This window comes from Diabrotica undecimpunctata, chromosome 1 (genome assembly GCF_040954645.1).
Source record: "Diabrotica undecimpunctata isolate CICGRU chromosome 1, icDiaUnde3, whole genome shotgun sequence".
In the NCBI taxonomy this organism is placed as follows: Eukaryota; Metazoa; Arthropoda; class Insecta; order Coleoptera; family Chrysomelidae; genus Diabrotica; species Diabrotica undecimpunctata.
In genome coordinates this window covers 147,847,474-147,868,027 of record NC_092803.1, presented here as the reverse complement: position 1 = coordinate 147,868,027, position 20,554 = coordinate 147,847,474, and the positions used below count along the sequence as shown (strand labels likewise).

General features: G+C 32.9%; 1 protein-coding gene across 1 annotated transcript in view; it reads right to left on the bottom strand.

Annotated features, from left to right (window-relative positions):
• Nucleotides 1-20,554, bottom strand: part of LOC140432337 (anillin-like) — a 40,329-nt gene that overhangs the window by 18,164 nt on the left and 1,611 nt on the right. The window contains exon 2 of the mRNA XM_072520170.1: nt 856-1,024. Coding sequence (XP_072376271.1) covers nt 856-1,024 — 169 coding nt within the window. The remainder of the gene's footprint in view (nt 1-855; nt 1,025-20,554) is intronic.

Below are 20,554 nucleotides of genomic sequence, written 5' to 3'. Positions count from 1 at the left end.
GTATATAACACTTTCCATTATAACACGTTCCAGGATAAAACGATGTTGAGATATGAGAAGGTGAGAAAATGAACACGAACCAATTCCAAAAGCTGGTATTCTGTGATATATTGCAGATACCTTTATTTCAAGCAATAATTTGCAGTCGACAATATTTTTAACTCAGTCTTGTTGAGCTGCATTGCTGATAGACTGTTTCCTGAGGTAATCCACATCCCTAACGATCAATCTAAATACTGTTCTTAGATGTTGCGGCCGCAGTTCAGCGGCTGTTACTGGCTTAACAAACTGGAGTACCTGCGTTCAATTCCCGGCAGTGACATTAGAAACTTTTTAATTTCTAATTTAATTGAGCCTCCACCGTTCTTCGGAGGGCACGTAAAGGCGTCGGTCCTAGCTATACAAGTAGCCGGAGTAGGCCACGTTATGGGAGCTTAGACAAAATGTTACACGAACTTTACTTTTGTTCTTAGATCATTTAGACCAAAACTTTAATACTATTAAAACACTAAATCGATAGAAATTTGTCTAATTTAAAACAAAGGTTTTTCGAATATCAACACTGATTTTCGAATTTGCTTTAAAAGATTCTAAGCAAGAAAAAACAAACGTTAAAGTAAAGGAACAAACATAATAAAACAGATACTTAAACATACAATTTAAAAAGTGTTGACCTGTAAAAATGTTGTCTAAATTAAAAGCAAAATAGAGTGAAAACAGATATAATAGAAAATTTCATTAGAGTTGGACGACAGTTTTTGGGTATGTGGATTATGTTTAATATATTTAAATAACCCAAACTAAAATTACATATACTAAATCTAAAGTTAATAATCTAATAAAAGCATTACTTACGTGTTTCGAGAAGTATACTCTCCGCCAATAACTCCTCCACCCAGCTGCTATTGGCACTATTTTTGATCATCCACAAGGCACTAGAGGCTTCCTTCATTTTTACACACTCCATATCTCTCAGCTTCTTCATCTTGAAGTACATATCGTCCTTTTTGGCTATGAAAGAGTTCTGAAACGGACAAAAATCAATGTACCAGCGCGTCATTGTTTTTAATTGTTTGTTTGTTCAGTTAGTGGTCAACAGTGGGAATGAAAATGGTATTATCGGTAAGAAGTTAACGAACTGAATTATGGCAAGTATGAGTAAGTTTTTCTGGGATATCCCAGTAGTTTGTTACAGTACCGTCCTCAAATATAAACAGTTTACGAAATATAAATTATCAAATTAGCTATCTTTAAATATTGTTCCGGCGGTGCAATACAAATATTATATACAATTAGACTATAAAATTATATTGTAAGGTACAATATTATGATAAAATTCTCAGTACATTTATCTAGGTTAAATCATGGATAAGACTGAATTAAATGGAAATAGAAACAGCGCTAGCTTTATTCTTAGTTTTTCTCTATGCCAAAGCCTTATTGTTTAACTTATCCTTTAGAACAAAAATGGAATATATTCTAAGCTTACGGCTAAGAAAATGTCCTTCACTATACTAAATTAAGCATTTTGCGAATTTATAACAAACGTAAATAATATGAATCAGTGAAAACTCAAGACACGAAAGCTGCAATACCTGGGGCATGTTATGCGTAATGAGAGATAGAACCTACTTCAATTGATTATACAAGGGAAAATCCAGGGCAAGAGAAGTGTAGGAAGAAGAAGAATCTCATGGTTGCGTAACTTGAGGGAATGGTACGGATGCACATCAATTGAACTATTCAGAGCAGCAGCATCTAATATCAGAATAGCCATGATGATTGCCAACCTCCGTCGCGGAGATGGCACGTGAAGAAGAAGAAAGTGAAAACTCAGTAAATGCCGTGTACCTAATATTATGCAGACCACAGTCAACCTATCTAAAAATGGATTATAGACTTATTGGAACAGAATTTGAAATGAGACAAATTTCGTCTACCTAAAAGTAATATTGAAAGAAAGTGACGTACAGATTTAGTATAAATAAAGTATCAGAGATGCGTAAACATGAATCGAGATTTGCATGTATACTTTATAGACATTGAGAAAGCATTCGACACAATTATTAATTAAACCCCTGCTAAAATGTTTATAGATACGATCATTGTCAGCATTGATAATTAAATAAAAATAAATAATAAGAAAATACTGATTTTCATGAGACTAGGCTTACATAATGTCTCATGTTCTAAAATGTTCTTAACTACAGACGAACTCTTAAAATCTCATGTACCGATCGAATTGCCAACGACGAAGTTCTGGCAACACTATAATAATAAACAGTAAACCCGAATTACTGTTTCTAATAAAAGTTGGAATTTAGGCATATATTACAATTAAAGAATGAGTTATTCCAGAACATTCGAAGCAAAGATCCCGATCTCGTGGTTTACTCATTTGGGCAGGTGGTATGAAACGTGCGAGGGAGTTCTTATGGCGGTTTTCCACAAACCAGACAAAACAAAAAAAAACACAAGCTCGTGACGAATAAAACAAAACTGCAACTTTTTGAAGACTGGTGTGTTTTGCAACAGTTGGAGCTACAGCTCGAAAGCAGTAATATGAACTGGTTTCGAAACTGTTTTGAAACTCTGCGTCTGTTTAGTGAAAATGGTCATGTTATGTTTATTACTCTCGCCCACTAGTCTGAATGCGAATTTTGTACCATTAGTTGCTGTTTGGGTTCGAAGAATTTTTCAACATTAGTTACACTCACATTAAACTTAATAGATCATGCCTGAAGGTGATGAAAATTCCAAAATGCAGTAGTTGACTAAAGACGTCCGGGAACACACAAGAGTGTAGTACCAAACAATGTTAAGTATAAAAAGTAGGATTAAAAAATGGAAAGATGAAAAAATCTGACGCAGAACAGCATTTTACACAAATGGTTTGGTTATAATTGAAAGAATTTTGTTCATTACAGAAATAAATATATTTTTTTAAAGACATAAGTATAGATCTGGCACAACTAAAAATAAAAAAAAATCTTCTCTAAACATGTTATTTATTGAAGAAAAAACTGTACTTCCTTATGATAACCAGTGAAAAGTGGCCAAAAAAAACAAAACTTGAACAAAAGTTAGTCAGCTTGATGGAACCAAGAGCTTTGAGTTTATTTCAGTTTTGTTTTTGTTGAAATGCAATCATATAAAAAAATAAGAATAGCTAAAGAATAAAACAATAAAGAACTTCGTAAAAATATAAGGAGCAAAAATATTATTTTTTTTTAAATATTTTTTTAAATATATTTTTAAATTATTTTTAAAAAATAGATCATTCCGAGAATATAAGAAAATAAGAACTGAAACTCATCGATTGGCAACGACAACCAAAAGAATTTACTGGGAAAGATTCACTAAAGGACTAGAGTTGGATTTCTACGGACAACGGAAACAATAATGGCGCTTCATAAGACAACAAAGAAATGAAATCAAAGAACTGCTGGAAATACCACACAGAAATATTTAAAATAGAAAATGAAGAATTCTTAACAGAAACGCCCAATATAATAACTGAAGAAAGACCGAAACATATCAAAAAGACAGAAAACAAGGAATCGATAAATTAAAAAATCGAAAATCACCAGAAGACCAAATAACAAATGAGCTCTTAAAATATGGAGATGATTACCTAGTACATCTTTTCAGACAAAAATAAAATGGCACTAACGAAATACAAGACGAATAGAGGATAGCGGTCATGCTGATGTTCTTCAAGAAAGAAGATATGAAAGACATTTTTTCAAAAGATAATTATCAAGTAATAAATCTTTTAAATACAACACTTAAATTACCAAAAAGAATAATAGTAACATTACTAGAACAACTAGAGAAGTACCACATAAAGAGAAGAGAAGTAAAGGGAATACAAAAAAGGAAAAAATTAAAACACTTAAATACGGAACTTAAATGTATAGGAAACAGAGAGAAATAAATCAAAGTATTCTGAAGAAAGTTAAAATCAACAGAAAACGAACTCAAAGCAACTAAAAACCAATGCAGAAGTCCAAATGGTAATATATTACCAACAAGAAAATATGTATTGAATCGATGGATGGAATACTGGATACTTAATATGGACGAAGAAGAAGAAAACCTGGAAGACTAAGGAAATGAGGAAAGCCGAACAGATAGGAAGAGGAACCACCAACAATTCTTTAAGTTACATGAGACAGTTAAAAAGCTAGCCAGAACCAAATCACCCGGAATAGATAATCTCCCTGCTTAACTATATAAAGAAAGTAGCCACGATGCCATCATGGCACTACAGCAGCTCATAAAAGAAATGTGAACACAAAAATCCTTGTCCAGTGATTGAAGTATTGGAATATTCTACACTATACACAAAAAAGGTATCTTTGCAGCATATGCAGAACGAATAATAAGAAAATACCAGGCTGGTTTCAGAGGTAGTAAATCGCCAATCATCAGATTAAAACATTAAGAACATTTTTATAAAAAACACTGAAATATGGCATAGATCCTCATCACATATTTATAGACTAAAGAGCTATGAGTACCAAATCAACTGATAAATTTAACAAAACTAACTCAACTATATTTAAAAGTTGAATGTAGAGTACGAATCCAAAGGGAACTGTCTGAACCTCTCAAAACTAATAACGGGATGCGCTAGGGAGACCCTGTCTCATATATGCTGTTCAATCTGGCTTTGGAAAAAGTAATACGTATACCATAAATCACAAACAACGGTTCGATATACAACAAATCAGTGCAAATCCTTATGTATGCTGATGACATCAATATTGTATGTAGTACTAAAAGGATCGGCTACAAAATGGGTTTAATAATAAACACCAACAATACAAAGTACATGAAACCAGTGAAAGCTCTTCACCACACATCATATGAACACTTGTTATAGAAAACGACGTCATCGAAGTAGTTAACGAATTTAAGTACCTGGGTGCGCTTGTCAACACTGAAAATAATACTATCGCAGAGATAAACCGCAAAATTTACACGACCAGTAAGTGCTATTTAGAGCTCCTTCTTAACTCCTTAATTATATCGAGTAATACAAAAGGTAAAACAAAACAGTAATTTGTCCAGTTTTAACATATGGTTCAGAGACCTGGATTTGGACTAAAATTAATTAAAACATGTTAGGATGTTTCGAAAGAAAAAGTACCAAAGCGAATCTATAGAACAGTGAATGACAATGGAGTGTGGAGAAAACAACTTCTGACTTTATAGAATACACTAGGATCCAGATATCGTAAAATATATTAAGATCAGGATACAAGACTCAAAACAAGGTTTCTTTATAACATCGATGTATCCCATAAGAAATATGGGAATACTTGCTTGGTGGAGAAAAGGACGACTGGAGACAAATTCTTAAGGAGGCTAGAACCCGCACAAGGTTGTAAACTAAAAATGATGATGATGATAAAAGTAATAAAAATAAATGAACATACAACTCTGCAATAGAATCAGCAATGGTGTCATACAGAAAGATCGTACACGGATGCAGTTTTCGTAGGAAGATAGATAAAATAAGATTAAATAAAAGTCGCTGGAATACAACTAAACAGCATATATTTGCCTACAATTTGCTTAAAGACAACAGCGATGGTAAGGTCCGAAGAAAAACTCTCGCAAAACCAAGTTTAAAACTGGCAGTAGTAGAGAAGGAGATTCCCTAAGCCCAATAATATTTATTTTGATAATGGATGAAATTATAAAAGAAGAGGATATAGAATGCGTCCAAAATGTCGAATAGCCGACGCAGTAATAATGGTAAATAATGAAGATGACCTACAAAGATTAATTAAAAAGTTAAAAAAAACGTCGCTCATACATAACGTGGTAATTTAAAAAGAGAAAACCAAGTCGATAGTGATTTCAGCGGAACAAAAAAGATGTTAACTGATTGTAAACAACAAAATAATAGTATAAGTAATGGTAGTAATACATGTGAATCAATTTGTCGAGCTAGGGGAAAATGAAAGAAGTACAAAACAAAGTGAATAAGACGAACAGAGCAGCAGGATGTTTAACAACACAATATGGTAAAACAAATACATCACAACGGAAACGAAAACTAGGATAATATATAAATCAACAATAAGGCCAATAATGATGTACAAAGCGCAAATAAGGACGGATGCGGCCAAAACATGAAGAGTATTGGAGACACCAGAGAGAAATGTCTTTAAAAAATAACAAACCAAACTGTAAGAAATATATTGAAAAGTGAGAAAATGAGAGTGAGATGTGGAAAAGAAGACATAAACCTGTGGACAAAAAGCAGAAAATAAAATGGAATTAACATAATTATATAAAGTATGCCAGAAAACAGAACAGTAAAAATAGCAAGACACAGATCGGCAATCGGAAGAAGGGCAATAGCACGCCTGAGGAAAAAGTGGTACAATATCAGTTGAGGCTAAAAATACTACGTAAACCTCACATTATCCTGTTATTTGTTATTCTTTTTCACAAGTCATTTACGTACTGTTTCTTCGCCCGCGCTATTATATAGGTATTCATTCATATTGGGTACGTTAACCCATTTTTATTGAGCAAAATTTGTTTTAACTATGAATTTTGTAGGTTACATTAAACTATTCACATGCCATTATATCATGTCTATCTATAGTTTATGCTTTTATTAAACTTTTATTTATTTTGAATGCTTACCATAAATTTTTTTGTGAATTTCGAATATACATGACAATACACTATCACTATTTTTTATATGCTCACTAAACAGTTAAATATTCCAAACTTTAAAGGGTTCAACAGTTACAGTTCATTAAATATATCATACTATATATTTTGATCATTAATTCGTTTAAATATTATCAACACATTTGCTGATTATGCCAAAACGAAATAGTATTCACTTATCTGTCTACCTTAGCCGACTGTTCACGACCATGAAAGAACTAATTGTTTTCTGTTTTTATTGACACTGATAGTTATAGGAGTAGTTAACAATATTTGTTTTTAAAGAAAAATAGGCACTAAAAATTATTTAGAAGTAAATTATGTTTACTTATATTTAAAAAGTCATTAAATAGAAATAACTTAAAAATATTAGTACTAAATAATTGTTATATCATCATATCAGGAACTCCATTTACATTAATATTTATGTTAGGAACCATAACTATTTACTAACTGCATAAAGAACGATGAAAATGGAATATTTTTACCGAAAACAAAAAAAAAATAATATAAAAACTACAGGGAAATAAATTTTTGTAGTAGATGTCTCAACGATTGATATTAGATATAATATTACTCTGTAGGATCTATAGTAGTACACATTGAACGAAATTACAATAAGAATATACAGGGTGTTTCACGACGAGCTTACACTATCTATATATCTGAATATTTATGAAAATTGCATGTGATTGCAGAATAAAACTCGAAATTCTACTACGTTTATCAAAATGCTACGTCTGGTCGACTCTTCTCTATTATGAGCTCTAGTTAATAACACAGGCAGTTGTGAACGCAAAATTCAAAGACCCATTCAACTAGCAAGAGCAGAAATCTTTTTCATCTCTTTCTTTATAAGCAATTCTGCTTGTTCATTGGCGGATTAATACCTCTATCGAAGGTTGTCACTCCATCTTTTGCGCGGTCGTGCGATACTTCTTCTGTCGATTGGTGACTTATCTCTTACTATTTTGATGACACGGGTCTACCCCATTCTGCTTATGTGGTTCTTCTATCCTTTTTTATATTTTGTGTCCATTTATTTATACATTGTACGTTACATTTTCTTCTAATGTCTTCACTTCTCCTTATATCTTTCAGCATATTTCCTGTAACTCTTCTTAGTACTCTCATCTCTGCCGTTTCTAGTAGCCTTTGTGTTGTAGCTGTGTCGGGTTTTTTTCTGAGGCATATGTCATTATTGGTCATTATTGTCAAACTGGCTTTATAAATTCTTGACGTTATCTTAGTGTTAATGTGTCTGTTTCGCCATGTAGTATTAAGACATCTTGCCATATTTGCTTTTTGCACTTAATCTCTCACTTCTTTGTCCAGGTGTCCATAGTTGGACAATGTAATTTCAAGGTATGCAAAAGTGTGAAAAATACACTGGCGTGAGAAAATATGGAATTCAGAACAATGGAGAATAATTACCATTAAGAGAAAGAAATTGAAATAGTTTGTGCAAATACTAAGGAAAGATCAAACTAACAAAACCAAGTACCAAACTTACGAGAAAAAAAGGAAGGCCGGATAAAAGTTGTTCAAGATCAAACTGTTCAAGATAATAAAAAAAACATGAAAGAATTCAACTAAGCTGAAGGAAAGTCAAGCAAAGAGCTAGAACTAATGAGAACTGAAGGAGACTCATACAGGAAATTTCAATACAAATCGGATACGCTGATCTAAATAAACAGCCACCTTCCATTATTGGCTATGAAACGCAGAAATGGGCCCAATTTTTGACTACAAGGGACGTCACAATAGAGCACTAATTGCCAGACTGCAACCGTTTTTCGAATTAAACATATAATACTCGTATTTCATAAGAGATTTATATTGAGACGAAACCATGCAGATATCGACAAGTGCATCACTGAAAAATCTTAGAAGAAAGAACATACTTCATCGCAGCATTCCTGGATATAACCCATATGTTTAAAAGAGTCTTGCACAGGTCTCTTGTACACATAAAGACATATATTTGTATAGTATCTAATCTAAGTAAAATAGTATTCTTATCTTCTATCTTCATATTAGGCAATTCTGCCTGTGCCTGTTTTCTTAGATTGTGTCTTTCGGTTATATTGTCTCTCCACATATGCCGTAGTCGTCCCACACTTCTTTTACCAAATGACGATTTGTCTCTTGCTATCTTGAAAACTGTATCGTCTGTGATTCTGCTTATACTACTGTTCCATTTTGTCTTTTTATTCAGTGTCCATTTGCATTACTTTTTCACCTTGCTGTCCTAATTTCCTTAATTATCTTTTGATCTCTCAGTTTATTTTCCATGATTCTTCTTGGTATATACATTTCTGTTGTCACTAGCATCCTTTATGTTTTGAATTTATCAGATCTTGTTTCTGCTGTGTTATTATTGGTCTTATAGCCCTTTTGACTCTTCTTGTCTTAATTTCCATTCTAATGTGTTTGTTTCTCGATATTGTACTATTTAGACATCCTTGAATCTACTAAATTCTACTAGAGTCATCCTAAAATCCACCAAAGCGATATTTATTCTGCTTTTCTCGTGATTTTTCTTAGTATTCCTATTTCGGTAATCTCTAGCATCATTTGTATTTTCAATGTATCAGACCTCGTTTCTGATCGGAAGAGCGGCTGTAACACCATTATTGGTCTTATAGCCGCTTCTGTTATTTCGCTTATAACTGAACTATACGAACACACTACTAGAACAGTTGAAGTGCTTGACATATTGTCAAACGAATTCCATTCAGAACAAGGTGTCAGCCAAAATGTATACTGTCACCACAACTATTTAATATAATATATTGGGAGTATATTATGAGAAGAGCGCTTAAAGGATGAGAAAAGGGCATCTCAATAAATGGAAGAATAATAAACAAACTACGTTTTACAGATGGCATGTCGCTTCTTGCAAATAATCAGGAAGGGTTAATTGATCTCATATGTTGTGAGCTCATCGTTATATCTGGGATCATTGATTATAAAAATAGGGCCACTACAGAAAGAAATAAAACGTAGATGTGATAGAAATCACTCTCAAATTTCATGAACTCTAAAGAAAAGTTTAATCATCTGCTTAATATTCCCAATTTTGGCATACAAATGAAAATCTTGGACCATATAACAAGCGGAAAGATAGACGCCACTGAAATGTTCTGTTGCAGAAGAATTTTAGAAATTCCGTGGAGTCACCATAGGACAAATAATTTAATTTTAAATGAACTAAAGGTCAGCAAACTACTCTCCAGCAAAGTTCATTTTAAAAAATTAAAATACTTTGGACATGTTATGAGAGCAGACACAAAAAAAGATGAAAAGACTTAGATTATCCAAAGAAAGATAGAAGACCGAACAAAACGGATGCATGAGTTAAAAGATATGACAAGAGACAGAGGTCTTTGGAGACGGACGATACAAGACATCACGATGATGACTACACTACCTACGGAAGATCAGGACTGAAGAGTGATCCGCTTATAGTTGGTCTTAGTTTTCATCCTAATGTACTTGTTCCTACATATTGTATTGTCTAGACATCCTCGAATTTATTGAATTCTAATCTATTCATCCTTAAATCCTATCTCCACAGCGATATTTTTATAACCGAAAATAATAAGGTTTAGATATCTTGGAATAAATATAACTAGTTACGGAGATGTTGAAGAAGAAGTACTACAACAAAGCTTAAAAGCAAGTAAAGCGGCGAGATCTCTTAATGACTCAATCTGGAAAAACAAACACCTAAGATAAGACACAAAAACAAGAATCTATAAAGCAGCAATTATACCTATATTAACATACACGGCGGAGACAAGACCTGACACATCTAAAATGAGACGACTACTAGACTAACAGAGATGAAAAGTCTGTTTGATAGGAAGAAAAGAGAAAACATAAGGAGAACATGCAATATAGAAGCATAAATGGATAGATGACAAAACAGAAACAGAAGTGGACGACCACATTAGTAGAATGGCAGAGGATAGGATAGTACGAATAGCACGAAAGAAGAAGAAGAAAATAATAAAATAAACGAATACTGCTACATAAGAATAATTTATGGTGACTAAAAATATAGAATAAATAGACTAAAGAGAAAGTAAACTAATAATAGAATAAACTTCTGTTAAATATAACCTGAAAATACTGGACCTTTTTCATAATAAAGTATGAAGGATGATACTCAACGCACCGTTTTTCGTCTGTAACTATAAGGGGACCTGCAGATCAGTTCAGTGGGAAAAGAGTCGTAAATGGTAAATAATAATACAATTCAATTATATTTAAAAATAAGTACTAAAATTTAAGCAAAACCAAAAGTGTGCCTAAATCATAATGCACGTAGATAATGAAGATTTAGTAGAGACCAACACAAGAAACACAAGAAACTTAAGTCCACAGTCAAAAGAAACCAACAACACACACACACACACACACACACACACAACACAAGAAACAATGAATATTACTTAGACGGAACCATGAAAGAGCCAGACGCTTGAAATGTGGAGCAAATATCGAAAATAACAGATCTCACTCATACAAAAAAGTGAACAAATCTATCTAGTTTCTTGAGTGATTATACCAATATCATCATTTTTAATTAAAAAATAAACTTACCTACCTCCAATATCAAGTTAACTCATGGCACTAATTTTGTTTAGCCAACTGTTACCAAAACCCAATTTTTGCACACTTTACTATCTTACTAACTTCGTGACACGGTTTTGTCCTTTTGTCACCGATTTTGATTGCGGTACAACCGATTGTTTTCACCAAAGTAATTGGTAAGTCGTTTCCTGTATACTTTAAATTTTACTAATCTAGGTTATGTTGATAAGATGAGACACTTGCATAATTATTGTTTCAGTGGTTGTCGCTTTAATAATATTTACGCGAATCGTACAAATATGACAATGTTAACGTTAAACAAAAAGTGCATAAAAGAGTAAGATAATCATATCTTTTTATATAGTAATTGTTTTAAAAACACTGGTCAATTTCGATATAAAAATAAACATTTAAAAAGTTTATAAATAATTTATGGTAGTAATGACTAGTATTATTAAATATTTATTTTTAATTTAAGCGACAACTTTAAAGGGAAGTTATTAAAAGAGAGCTAAAACTAGAATGCAAACTTTTTAAATCGAAATTAATAAGAACTGATAAACAGGGAGATGACAGAAATGAAATATAATAGGGCGCTTGGATAACTCAAAATGGCTGTAGACATGCTAAAAATGGGGGAATGAGTGTGAATATCACTCATACATTAATCAATCAAATAATAGAGCAGAACATTGCAAAAACTATAATAAAAACAAACATATAGATAATAAAAAACAACATTGTAAATTGTGTTAGTTACACCATTTATAACTCAATTACTAACTGCTGTACCGATTATAATGATATTTGGTGTTTTGTATTGGTCTCTCTCAATAACTTGCGATACGCAGATGACAAATTTATATTAGCAGCGAAATAGTTGAAAATGACTGCTGTTACTGAACGGCTAAACCTGATAAGCAAAGAATTCAGACTTCAGATCATTACCGGAAAAACAAAAAAAAATAATCGTAGACATGACAAATAATAATTTACACACACCAAGTGGTGAATTTCGAAATAGTAGACAGATATGTATATACTTGGGCTAGCTCACGTTGGTTAATGCACTTAATTTTCCCATTGCTACATACACAAGTAAAACATGGAAAAAATGGATGGAAGTAATATCGAAGCCTTTGAAATATTGGTGTACAGAAGAATTCTACACATTTCCTGGACAGAATATAAAACCAACCTGTTAATTTTTGAAGAGCTTAATATAAAAAAACAGCCTATAGAAAAAGTCCTAGCTTATAAACTGAGAAGAGTTTGTAGAAATGAAATATAATAAGTCTGACCACCACAAAAGTAATAGACAGATTTGTTCACTTGGGCTCCCTGATAACCAACAATGGCGATAGCTCGTCAGAAATTGGGGGTATACTAGGAATTGTCCGAACCACAACGTCTTAATTTTTTTAAAATATGGAAAAATCAAAAAATAACAAGGAATACTAAGCTTAGGTTAGTTAATGCTCTTATTTTTCCCATTGCTACAAATGCAATTGAAATACGGACGTTCAAAAAAATAGATAGAAATAAGATCGAAGGCTTCGAATTATGGCTCCACAGAAAAATTTTATGCATGTCCTGGATAGAACACACAAAACCAAGCTGTCAATTTTAGAAGAGCTTAATATAAAAAAATTACTATTAAAAAAGTTAACTGTTCATCTGAAGAGCTCCAAAACAATGAGCAGACCAAATGAAGACCCTGGTGGAAAATCCCTTCGTGAAGACGTCTATCTGGCATAAGATCGCAGCTGAAGGTATGAGAAGAAGGATTTATCTCAACTCAGAATAGCAGAATAACCTTGATATTAGAGATATTTTTTGTGAGTTGTTGCAACATTACAACAACTGTCAATATCGAAGAAATTTCAACGTAGGAAGCCAGGCGAAGCGGTTCCTAATGTTTCGAATGTGCTTTTTGCTAATGCTCTTGGTTGTATTTACATAATTCATCCGATAAGTGGTGAATGATACTTGCGGTTGTTCCCTATGAATATTCGTGGGGCGTTATCATTTCAATTACTTTGAACTGACAGAGGGGTAATGTGTCTATTATATAGTGCAACATGTCAACAGCAAAACATTTGTTTGAAAAGAATAGTCATTGGGACATGACAATCGCTGAAGCAATTTTGCATTTCTAAGTCAGATACGCTTATTGTTTACGATCATTATTTCGGTATGCTTTTCATCGAATCCACGTAAACTACATTCGTGTCAGTTCAAGGAATCTTAATTAATAAGTAAATGAGAAGATACATAGCTCGGCTTCGCATTTGATCAAAGACATCTATTACGTCATGGGCGGCAGTTTCTTAGTTAAGTTAGGAATTCAGTCAGAATCTCCATATCTTCAGTCAGAAATACCATTGCCAAATCATGAATTGAGAGACGCTTTCAATCAAGAATTGTAAGCAAATATAATCGTGATGCCTAACACCAATTAGCTCGAATGAATATACCAATTTTAATTCCACAATAAAAGAAAGTGTGCGAACTTGATAAAACTAACTGAAGACAAACAAGTAAGTTGCATTGATAAACAATATTTTTGTCAAAGAATTCTCCAAACATTTGCTTGGCTATCGAATGGTTTGATTTCGTTGTACCCAAATTTTTTGACATTTTGTCTCAACGAAGGACGAGCTTATTAGTAAAGGGTACTCGAACATAATTGCTAACCCCAAAAGCACAATTGGTTAAGTAAACAAACAATTTTAGAAGCAAATAACAAGGATATAGGTGACTTATTCAAATGCCAATCGTTAGTCCACTGCATTCCTTCAAATCTATCGACTGGGTACCAAATGAAAACATTCACACCGTAAAATTTACAACTAAAAGTGGATCGGTCGTCATAATCGTAATTAGAGTTCTAAACAATCGAAAACTATGTTATGACACGGATTTAGTGGTGTAAACATTCATAAGCAATATAATACATGCGCAGATACTCAAGATATTCAGGAAAATCCCTCTTAAGGCTAAAAAAGTTCTCAATCCGAGAACTCCAATGATACCGATGATGAACCGATATACCATTCGAATTAAAATAAAAATTCAAGGCTAATCAGAATGTTTGTGTATCTAATACTGAAAATAATTTAGTCAATTGCACGTAGTATGGTGAAGTGTAGGCAAAAACCGTTTTATTCATTTTTGTGCCTGTCAACATAACGAAAAGTACCTATAGTATATCATAAGGTCCTTTAATAAAAATAACCGTAAATAATAATAAAAAAGCTAATATAACTCAGCTTATAATTTAATAGAACATTTCCCAATTCGAAGTAAACAAAGTAAAAAGTAAGGCCTTAAAAAACTATCGCCTAATAATCCTTCCTACAGTGTATCATATTATTAAGTATCTATTTTCTATAAGTTTTCTATTAAGCGTCTATTTTCTATTCTATGTTAAACTTCATAAATTTGTTAGTTACATTGTTTTTGATATTTCAGTAACGATTAAAAATGTCAGACGGTCTCATAGTTTTAAATTGGAATATATTATAACTAATATATCATTTAAGTTCTTTAACCACTCAGTATATTCCTAGATTTTCTGCCATTTCGTTGCGTAATTACAAAATGGTAACTGTTTAAACTGTTTAATGTTCAATCTCAAGAGTGTGAAGAAAATTATGGCAAATGTTTGAAAAGCTTAATTTATTCTATCAGTTTGGCACATTTTTATGAATTCATTTGTTTAATGAAATCTATTATAAATATGAAACCGAATCTATTATAAACACAAAAGTTATTCAGAAAGACGGTATTAGATTTAATTTCAATGGAGAGCATATACCACTTCATTAGGTATCATCAGAGCGACATATGTAGAGGCTCTGAATAGAAATTAGATCTCTCCCGTCATATTACAATAATTATAAAAATAATTATTGTATTATGTTTCAAATAGTAATAATAATACAACAAAGGTTATTGTTTCAACAGGAGTTGAAAATTTCAAACTGGAATTTAAGATAATTATCACAATTCAACAGTAGCTATTTTTTAACGTAGTAACAGAATTGCACAAAAATCGAGAAACATAAAAAAACACTAAAGCTTTTAAATTGTGTATCATAATATACCATATATGTATTTTCATGTGAGTATGTTTAGCTCGACCGACAAATCGCCTATGGAAGTTGTGGAAAGATATTTGGGCCACGAAATAAGATTGACTCGAGAAAACCAGATATCTGAGCTAAGCAAATTAGGTTGTGCTATTTTTGAAACATTTCTTTAGAAAAGGTATCTCAAACCATTTAAAAACCAAAACTTTCAACCAGTGCGTTCTATCAGTCCACATATACGGACCAGAAACATTAACTCTCGCAAAAACATTAAATTAAGCGGTGGAAAAATTAAGTAAAATTTACAATGGAAAGATAAATGTTTGAAATAAACTTGAGAAAAAGACTTAGATAGGGGAAGAACAAAAATGGAGATGGTCGGGACATGTTGCAAGACTGAAAGAAGGCAGGTAAATAAAACATTGCTTGACTAGAGTCCACGGGAAGACTAAATGAATGGCAGAGACGCAGAACAGAAATATATGGAAATATCTAGAGGAGGCTTATGTTCAATGGTGGATAAATCAGGACTGGTTGATTATGATTATGATGTCTACCAGATTATTGAGGGAGTAATTTTTTCGACAATGTCGATATTGAAGGTTGCCATTTTCAAATTGTGCAAAAAAAATAGCAAATCTAGGAGTATACTAATTTAACCAAAAGTTTTAAGAATAATTAAACCAAAAAGATTTTATGGATGTGATTTAAAATATGTAAAAACCTGTAAGCGACTGAAAACAACCGTTAAAAATAAAAAAGGTGGAATCAGTTTTAACAATGAGATAGGAAAGAACATTGTCATAACAAACAGAAGAGCTTTTGACAAAAAATCTCTGAGGCCAAGAAGTATTGTCATAAAGCAAAAATTATATGTTTACAATAACAATTAAATATAGAAGAAGTTAGCAATTCAATATTCCAATATATAACAAGACATAAATGGAATGAAAAAAAAAGAAATAACGATAAATTAAAATAAAAACAAAAATTTAAAATATAGAAATTAATTACTGGGTTAAAAAATCAACAAAACTAAGTGCATGACAAATCTTAACTTATTAAAAACTCTGTCTAATCATCATTAGGGTGCAGACGAAGACTCCTTACTTCAGATTTATAGATGTCTTATTCGTTCTAAAATAGACTACTGCAGTTTCATTTATATGTCAGCTAGCCCATCAGATTTAAAACTTCTTAATTCTGTACACAACACTGCACTCCGAATATGCCTTGGAGCCTTCAGGTCGAGCCCCGCAGAGAGTTTATACAGAGAAGCTAATGAACTTCCCCTCTGGCTACGTCGCCGGCAACTCCTTTTAAAAAATTCATCTCGAATCTCAGCTAATACCGAAAACCCAGCTTATAAATTATTAAAAAATGAACTTTTAAACTCTCCTTCTCCTATTAAACTTTAGTCTATACCACAGTATTTCTCACCACATCTGAATAATATCGATCTTTCAGTCACAACTCCAATATTAATATCACCTAAACCTCCCTGGAATAAATTGATAGCAGATTTTAATCTCTCGTTAACTAATTATGATAAGCATCAAACAAATCCATAATTTCTAAGGCAAACCAAAAGAATTAATTGCTAACAACAGATTTGACCAAATTTTATACACAATGCTTCTAAGAGCCCTAGAGCTGTTGGATGTGCTGTAACTTCAAACACAGATTTAATCACATCTTGCAATCTTCCGCTCTTCTGCTGCATACACACTGCAGAATTATTCTCTATTCTCCAAGCTACAAACTTACTATCTCCAAAATATATATAAGTAGCAATATGTACACACTCTTTAGCGTCTATCTATTCTCTCAAAAGTATGTACACGGTACATCCTTTAGTTCAAGCTATTCAAAACTCTTTCGATAGTTTAATCTCAATGGGAGTATCCATAACCATGATCTGGATTCCTTCTCATGTAGGAATCCCAGGTAACGAACTAGCCGACCTCTTTCCAAAACAAGCCTCGTCTTCTAATATGGAAAACATACAACTTCATACAGATTTACAGTCGCATTTTAAAAATATCTTCCAAATGTCTTGGCAAGATCACTGAAATAAAATCCCTTCCAAGCTTCGTGACATCCATCCCAGCGTCAAAAAGCTTGAGTTTCCTTGCATGACACGAAAAAACAAAATCTTAATTCGCCGACGTAGAATCGGCCATACGAGACTAACTCATAAACATTTAATGACTTCCCAAGATCCACCTACATGCACACACTGTGGTAATATTCTATCTGTTAAACATATTCTCGTAGACTGTCCCCACTTTAACAACGAAAGAAAAAATAATTTTTTGAGTCGAATCCTACAAAATATTCTCAGTTCGCCAGATCAATTCCAAAACATTACTAATTTCCTCTATGAAACCAAGCTTTACCAGGAAATTTAGAAGAAGAAACGTAGTTTAGAATTTGATAATTAATAATTGTACCAATATTAAATGTATTTAATGTATTTCTTTATTGATTGTAATGTTACTGTATATTTTTGTAATGTAACGTAATCAACAAACTGTTAGTGTCTAAGAAACCAAAATACACGAAAAAATTTGCATGAAATCAGGGTTAGAGTAAACTTGAGTTAAATCGTCAAGGACGAAAGAATAAGAAAGTTTCACATTGAAACATATACACAAAATTTAATTTAATTAAAATAATCTGTTCTGAAAGACAAACAATAATTATCACTAATTTAGAAAACAAGTAAATATTTTCAAATACTTACATAATATTACAGATAAAACAAGATGGCAAAATGTGCTGTATAATCCATGGCACTTGAACTTGAACTGTTATAAACATATTTCCCCAACATTAGCAACAATACAAGACATTCAACTTTTATTACTCATCACCGCTCACTTCACAAAGCAACTTGCTACAGTAACAATAATTACTGAACAAAGTTGGGACGGTACTGTTAATGAAAAAAGTTTAATACAGGTACCGATGATTATATCAACGGTTAGTTTTTGTTATAATACTGGTACTAGCCTTCATAATTTAATTTTGCCTTGTTAAGCAGAATGATAGCATATATGTTATTATTTTTTATTATCTAAAAATAGCTTTCCGAAACCATAGAATACCCAAAAAAATAACCAAAAACCAAATATTGAAAAATTGGGCCAAGAAAACAGATCTGTCTTGCAAAAAAGGACTCTCAAGCGTTGAAAGGATTTAAATAAAGGATTAATTACTTAAAACAGTTGAATTCTACGAATATCATGGACTTGAAAAATGTCAAACGCAGAAGTTACTAAAAGAATACGAAATGATGCTGAAATATTGTTGACTATCAAAAGAAGAAAACTTAAGTACTTGAGAGGGCCAAAATTCGAGATAAGCGAAATGTGAAAAGACGAAGAATATCGTGGCTTAAGAACGTGTGGGAGTAGTTTGAAGGCAGTAGTATAGAACTGTTTAGACCGGCAGTCAACATGGTCCGCATAGACGATGATTTCAAACCTATGACAGAAGATGGAACTTAAAGAAGAAGACATTAAAAAATGATAAAAATGAACTCAATATAGAAGGAAAGATCTAACTCATCTAAGGCGTATTTTTCGAACAAGAAATATTCTCAATGGTATATATGGTTTAATTAAAAAGAAGGAGCAGTGCGACTAATGGGCGGACATATTAAAGAAATATATCCGAACACGATCGAAATAGATAGCCTTATATAAGCAATAAATGACAGCAGGATCGACCATATGTATAGTGAACTTATTTACAATATTTACAAAAATGCCACTATGACTGTTAAGATACACGATAAAACCCGACCAATAAAAATAAAACGTGGGATAAGGCAAGGAGATACATTGTCACCGAAATTATTCATAACGGCATTAGAGTATGCCTTTAAGATGATCAATTGGGACTACAGAGGAGTAACAATAGAAGGCGACAAACTTAACCATCTCCGTTTCGCAGATGACATTTTCCTTATCACAGATGATTTAGGAGAAGCCACAGATATGTTAAATGAATTGGACTTTGCATGTTCGAAAGTGGGCCTCAGAATGAATTTGTCCAAAACTAAGTTTATGACAAATATGGTCCCCAATAACCATTTAACTATTCAAAACAAAGTGGTAGAACTGGTGGAAAAATCTACGTATTTGGGTCACAAAATAAGAATTAGCAGAGATAACCAAACATGCGAAATCCAAAGACGAATTACTTTAGCGTGGGCAGCCTTTGGAGAACTGCGAGTCACACTTAGGGCCAACATACCAATTAGCCTCAAAAGAAAAGTATTTGACCAATGCGTATTACCGGTCATGACCTATGGGGCGGAAACTGACTCTAACCAAGACTTCTTCAGATGCAAATCCAATAATGGATGTTAGCGATCACATTTTCCATTAATTCTCTATTTCTTGTAATATGTATCAGAGATTGTATGTCGTTACTCTCTGTCCATTGCCTTATGTTTCGGAGCCAGGACATTTTCTTGCGTCCCATTCCTCTCTTGCCTTCAATTTTACCCTCGATTATAAGTTGGAGGAACTGGTATTTTTCATTTCGCATGATGTGACCTAGATAAGCCGTTTTCTTTTTCTTGATGGTTTCGAAAAGTTGGCATTCTTGGTTTATTCTTTTAAGGACATCTATATTTGTGATTTTCGCTGTCCATGGTATTTTTAGGATACGGCGATAGAGCCACATTTCGAAAGCTTCTAATCTGTTTATATCCCTCGTTTTAAGTGTCCAGCCCTCTACGCCATATAGCAGCACTGACCACTTGTAGCACTTAGTAAACCTTAGTCTCAGTTGAAGATCGAACTCTGAACAAGTCAGTACCTTCTTGAATTTTAGAAAGCTTGTCGAGCTTGCTCAATGCGACATTGAGACTACGGCCAACGGCCAACAAGACATGCAACCAAGACTACGGCTTCAAAATTGAGAGTGGCACAGAGACGAATGGAACGATCTATACTGGGAGTTACGCTGCGGGACCGATTAAGAAACGAAGATCTACGAAGAAGGACGAGTATTGCTGATGTTGTGGAACGCATAGCGGAACTTAAATGGAATTGGGAAGGCCATGTAGCGAGAATGCATGACTCAAAATGGACGAGTAAAATTACACATTGGAGGCCAAGAGCAGACAAACGTAGTAGAGGAAG